Source organism: Hordeum vulgare, chromosome 4H (assembly GCF_904849725.1).
Source record: "Hordeum vulgare subsp. vulgare chromosome 4H, MorexV3_pseudomolecules_assembly, whole genome shotgun sequence".
Classification (NCBI taxonomy): Eukaryota; Viridiplantae; Streptophyta; class Magnoliopsida; order Poales; family Poaceae; genus Hordeum; species Hordeum vulgare.
The window spans coordinates 3,306,753-3,312,562 of record NC_058521.1 but is presented as its reverse complement, the minus strand read 5'-3'; the positions used below and the strand labels follow the sequence as shown (position 1 = coordinate 3,312,562).

The 5,810-nt window shown below is 44.5% G+C and overlaps 1 protein-coding gene across 1 annotated transcript; it reads left to right on the top strand.

Moving 5' to 3' along the window:
- Window positions 1-534: 534 nt before the first annotated feature.
- LOC123450958 (histidine-containing phosphotransfer protein 2-like) lies at window positions 535-3,205 on the top strand. Its single transcript, XM_045127973.1, has 6 exons — window positions 535-680; window positions 779-915; window positions 1,013-1,081; window positions 2,029-2,100; window positions 2,478-2,550; window positions 2,944-3,205. The coding sequence occupies exons 1-6, from the start codon at window positions 621-623 to the stop codon at window positions 2,980-2,982; spliced, it is 450 nt and encodes a 149-aa protein (XP_044983908.1). The 5' UTR covers window positions 535-620; the 3' UTR covers window positions 2,983-3,205.
- Window positions 3,206-5,810: the final 2,605 nt, after the last annotated feature.

The following is a 5,810-nucleotide window of genomic DNA, read 5'->3' as shown; positions in this document are numbered from 1 at the left end:
TCTTAGGATCGGCTTTGTAAGAGAACTACATCATCATTTTATATCATTCAACCGTGTAGTCTTTTGAATGTTGCTTCATATATAAAACGGAGCGAAACTCGAAACACGTGGCTACAGATCACGAGGTTTTTAAAGAGATGCCGCCATGCCCGGTCAGTGGAGCACCGAACGAGTGGCCTGGTGGCACCTTCTTTCGGCAAGGCAGCAGACAGGAACTTGAACCCAACAATACCCACGCAGGGGCCAGGCACACGAGAACCAGACATCAGTTCACACACAAACGAACGACATGGCGCAGGCTCGGGACAGCAGAAGGATCCAAAGAAGATGAACTACTCCACCTCCACATCAATCATCTGGATGCAGCTGGAGTTCTCAACCTGTAGCTGCATGCGTTCATGCGCTGCACGCACGCATGCCGTCTCCAAGGCTCCAAGCTCGTTAATGGCCAAGAGGGTAGAGGTAACGTAGCACTCGCCGCCAAACTCTTCTGCGGGAGAGTCTCGTGCGTCCAGCCACATAAAGGTTTCCATCCCCTGCCTTGCGACTCCGCCACCACCACCACATATTCCGATCAGCAAGTGATCCGCCCCAAGATCCACTCCCGCACATCCTCAACAATGGCAGATGCAGCGCTCAGGGACCGTCTGAACACCCTTGTCACATCGATGTTCGCCACGGTGAGTCCATCCACTCGTCGTCCCTCCCATCTAGACGCCGGCCGGCCGTGTGGTTGTTCCGGCGGCTGGCTAGATGTGATGCGATGTGATTCATCTAGGGCATGCTGGACGAAAATTTCCACCAACTCAAGTCGATGGAGGAGGATGGCACCGCAGCCCCGGGCTACGTCGCCGACATCATCAACCTCTTCATCAGCAACACCAAAAGGATCCTCAACGACATCGCCGCCCTGCTGTCCGCCCCCAAGCCATCCTCTTTCCCTCTCCTCTTGTTATCTCGCCTCGCTCGGGTACTCATCGATCTTGTCTCTGCTCTGCTTTGAGGTCCGCAGGAACCAGCCCGTGGTTGACTTCGACATGGTGGACGTCCTAGTGCGTCAGCTCAAGGGGTGCAGCTACAGGTATAATTGATGATGATAAACCCTTTCTGTCCATTTTTAGCTGTATGATTGTTTCTTTGTTGCTTTCATATCGTGTGACGATTGAGATGCGTATGGTCACTTGAATTGACGAATTTAGTTTGCTTCGTGTAATGGAAGTACCGGTATATATTCATGCCAACGGAAAAGCCGTTACGGCTTGGCAGGAGGTATACTTTGTCGTGTTGTAAAGATTTCTGGTATTAATCATCTGCTATTATGTAACGCCGATGGTAGTTTTTCTCGTTTCTCCAGGTTTTTGATCGGGTGTGTCGGCGCCGTGTCGTTTGCGGCTCTTGTATCCACTGACGTATATGAGTTGAGATTAATCGTGTTACGCACGTGTCGTTATTCCTGGCAATGTCAATGCAATATCTCTGCGAGGAGAACACTTTGTCGGCTTGCGTGCATTTCTAGTACCGATGAATCTATTATTTAGCTAACGGGTTATTCTAGGCAGGCAATAAAAAACGTGGTTCTGCAAACATTTCTGTTATCAATGATATGCTATATTCTACATAACACCTATGGTCATTTTTCTGCTTTGTCCATTGTATTGATGTTGTTCTATTCCAATATGTTGGCATGTGGCTCGTGTCGATCGCGCTGTCATATGGCAATAGTTAGAAGAGCCGAATTTACTTGTGTTTGCTATAATGGAATTGTCAATATTCGTGCCAACGTTATGGCTCGGCAACTGAAACTTTATCGTGTTGTAAATATCTCTAGTATACTACTGATCTACCATCACATTTAAGGCTAATGCTATTTATTTTTCAGGTTTAGTAACGATGATAGGAAATTGCTCCTTGAGAAAATATTATTATAAAATCCCTAGTACAGTTATGGGGATCAACATGCAGCACTAGCGTTTGATAGGCTTGAGAAAATCCCGGTGTCCTGATCTTGCTCTTCTTGGTATGTATCAGTGTTGGTGCTAAGAAAGTGAATCACTCCTGCATGCAATTCCGTCGGTTCTATGAGGCAAGAAGCAAAGAAAGGTCAGTACTTAGTACCTTATTATATATGTTGCACAATGATTATTATCTGCACCCTATATTGTTTACATTCTATTGTAAACCTGCCGACTGATTTCCTTTTCTGTTGGCACTATATTTAGCTCATAGCACTAACCTCCTCGTTCACTTCATTTGCAACCATGTGGTGGTATTACTCGGTTTATTATATGAATACACCTCTTCAATTATTCTTCTGTGACTTGTTAGTTCTAGACTTATGTTTATAGCATGACTAAGTCTGATATGGCTAGAGTTCATTTTTCCAAGCAAAGGGTTATGCTTTCCGAACCACTGCCAGTTCAGTCCACTTGATTACTGTGTCCAGAATTTGACTGTGTGGTATGATTGCATTCTTACAGGTGCCTCATGGCGTTGAACCTTGCTTGGAATGAGTTCTCTGATGTGCGCAGCAAGTTCGAGACTATGATGCAGGTATCCACTTATGTGCATATGTTGGCTGATGACTTCCAACTTCTTACTAGTATCATAATCTAACGATCGGACATGCATGGATCATTTAAGATAGTAAAAAAGAACTTGATCTCATTCTTGTTGTTGTTGATATTTGTCTAGATAGATTGTTTGGTTTCTGAGGTATCTAAAATATGTCTGTCTTTATTTTTGTCATCACGATTCAATAGTTATATGGGGTACTTCTAAGCAGTATAATTTCTTTGCTTTTAAGCGTAAATTAAGCTTAGGAAAATACCGGAATAAGATACCGACCACCTTGTAACATGGAAGATTTGTGAAACCTTTTGACTTGACCACCAATATGCTCTTTACACATGTTGTAATAATTAATCTGTTGCTATTTGGATGAAGCTGGAGGAGCAGATCGCCGCTTATGGTCCAAAGTGGTAGCAATGGAAGGAAAAATAGCATGGCTACATATGATTCCTTACATGATGGGGTCTATGTATCTCTGCAGATGTAGACAATGTTCAATATGTGTCTGGCTTTTGTGCGCGATTATGAAAGAACATGAGGAATCTTGCGTAGGAATTCCATCCTCGCAAGTCTTCAAACAAAACTTGTTCTCATGTGTCAACATCTCTGCCAATTCAATACCAGGTTGTGTCCGCTAGGATGACATCCCGTAATTTTTTTACACTCTTTACCTTGTTGGTTGTTTACTCGTAACTTGGTTTTGTTGCATGTTGTTGGCTTTCCCGACTCTTTACCATCTTTCGGAATGCCGATGTCTCTCCTTGAGCATGAAAAAATGTTTGTTGGTTATAGGAAACTACAGTAAAGTTTGTGCTTGCTTGATCTTTAATGCCTTGTGCTGGCTGGTAGGTTGTGAGTGTTGCTTGCCGACCTCCATCACTACTAGAACCTCTGGAAAACCGTTGCCGGAGAATGAACCAGCTTTGCGGGCGAAGGATCGGAGGAGATATTTCTAGGAGAGCGGGGAGGTGGGGGAGGGTAAAGGATGTGTGAAACGGTGTTGTGATAGAACATCAGGGGGTCACAAATCAGGTGATCTAGTGGTTGGCGTGGCAGAGTGGCGTTATATGCCGGAGAATATGCGTGTCTTCAAGGACTTTGTCGGTAGTGTAATCATCCAAAGATGGGTCACCTACACCAAGCATGCCTGCCCCAAGACCATCAATACCATGCATAAAACTACGAATGCAAAATACAACTCTAAATTTGTTTTTTCCACCACATCCGACCAATAGCTTAAATATCATAGTTTTAAATAGTCGGCTATAGCCCCATTATAGCCTTGCTATGGCCTTCTCAGCAGTGTGCCGCTAAATGATCTCATGTACAAATGACCCGCTATAGCCTGCTATAGCCCTCTATAGCTGATCTGTAGGTCCGTCGCTATTAGGCATAGTCCACTACTAAGAACACTGAAATATATAAGGAAAGGAGAGGCAATAAAACCATGTTATTTTCAGTTCAAGAAATTGGTCGTGTTTCTTATGATTGGGACAATCAACCATGCAATGCATGACAGACAAAGCGAAGGGTAAACATTAGGCACTAAACAATGGATGGCTATGGGATCAGGAAACCACCATTTCCATCAAGGACTGACTCAACCAACAAAAATCGAGTACTATGGCTATATCATTTAGTTTAGCATTAAAAATATTTTTCATGAGCTTGGTTGTTCGAAAAAATAATACAAAGTCCATGTTGGCTATGTCATACAAAGTCTTTATTTTGCCAGGAAGAAATTAACTCGAGCACATATGTCAAACAAAACCTCTAAACTCAAGTGGTACATATGTATTTCTCGCACATAACAAAGAACGGTAGAAAATTATACCATGTCAACTCAGCACTTCCTTTCTAAATAAGGTTCAGAACAATTAGGTTGCCCCATAGTATGCTCCAAGTCTCTGTCTTTGTGTTGGCATGCATGCTTTTCCTATACAAGATCTATTGCTGGAGCATCATATGCGCTAGTCCTTGTTTCCCCCTTAAGGAGAAGTCAGAAATTGTACGGTGTCACTCCCAGGAGGGGCGACTCGGGTGGAACCCTAGAGCAGCCGCCACCCCCTTCGCCCATGGTCCCCTCAGCGTCACCGAAGGACGCCTCCGGTCAAAGTCCGTGAGGGTTATTGTGGTGTCGAGCCCTCATCCCTCATGCGATTGGTGCCGACGGCAGCAGGAGGGGGGGGGGGGGGTTACCTCCATGCGTGGCACATCTTAGGGCATAGCTTCGCGATGGCGCAGATTGCTCGGCGGATATGGACATTGGGGCGGTGGCCCGAACTTCTTCGAGGACTTCGTCTGTCGCTATGGCTGCAAGGGCGACACAACACCTGGTTCGGGGTACTCGGTGCGTCTCAGCTCCTCATCTCTGCGTGGTGCGGGTGACGGCGGTGCCCGCTGAGATCGCCAACCTGCTATTGGGAGAAGGCGGGTGATGGCGTGGGGCCCTGCCAATTTGCGTGAGCCGTCCTCCTCGATCTGGCCGTCGACGTGTTCTGGCACTACAAGGAATATGCTAGTACACGACGCTATTTTTTCGTCGCTGCATCGTCACAGTTTTTCATTTACGACGATCGCACGACGAAAAACCAAGCGTCGGAAACGGAGCGTCAGAAATGAACAGCAACGACGTATTGATCGTCGTAACTTTACGACGATTCCTGGATTGTCGTAACCTTTACGACGATCCTAAATCATCGCTGACAATCAAACCCAGTCCTACGTGGCAAAATTACGACGAAATCAAAACGTCATGGCTGAAATCAGCCCAACCCATTTCAAATGATCACATGTGCTCGTTTTTTTTTGGGTTTTTCTTATTAGGCTTCTTTTGGGCCTTGGCCTATTTTCAGCCACTTTAGTTTTTTTTTCGAATTTTTTTTATCATTCTAATTTGGGCTTCTTTTGGGCCTTGGCCTTTTCATGCCCAAATACATTTGATCCATTTGCAGTTTTGGGCTTTTCATGCTAAAATACATTTGATCCATTTTCAGTTTTGGCCTTTTTTCATTTTTGAATTCAGCAACTTTTTTTCTTTTATGTCCAAATAAATCTAAGCCCATACACATAAATCTGAGCCCATGAACTTTGAAGCCAATACAAAGATTCTAAAACATCTCAGCCCACATCACAAAATCAGCCCACATCACAAAGTATGAAGCACAACCAAAATCTCATATTATATAGCCCACATCACAAAGTATGTAGCACAACCAAAAATTTCAGCCCACATCAAAAAT

Bases quoted from the DNA above. Each gene is read 5' to 3' on its own strand.
- LOC123450958 (XM_045127973.1), top strand. From the start codon at position 621: ATGGCAGATGCAGCGCTCAGGGACCGTCTGAACACCCTTGTCACATCG. The intron at 916-1,012 runs GTCCGCCCCCAA...TGAGGTCCGCAG, and splicing joins AACGACATCGCCGCCCTGCT to GAACCAGCCCGTGGTTGACT. The intron at 2,551-2,943 runs GTATCCACTTAT...ATTTGGATGAAG, and splicing joins AGTTCGAGACTATGATGCAG to CTGGAGGAGCAGATCGCCGC.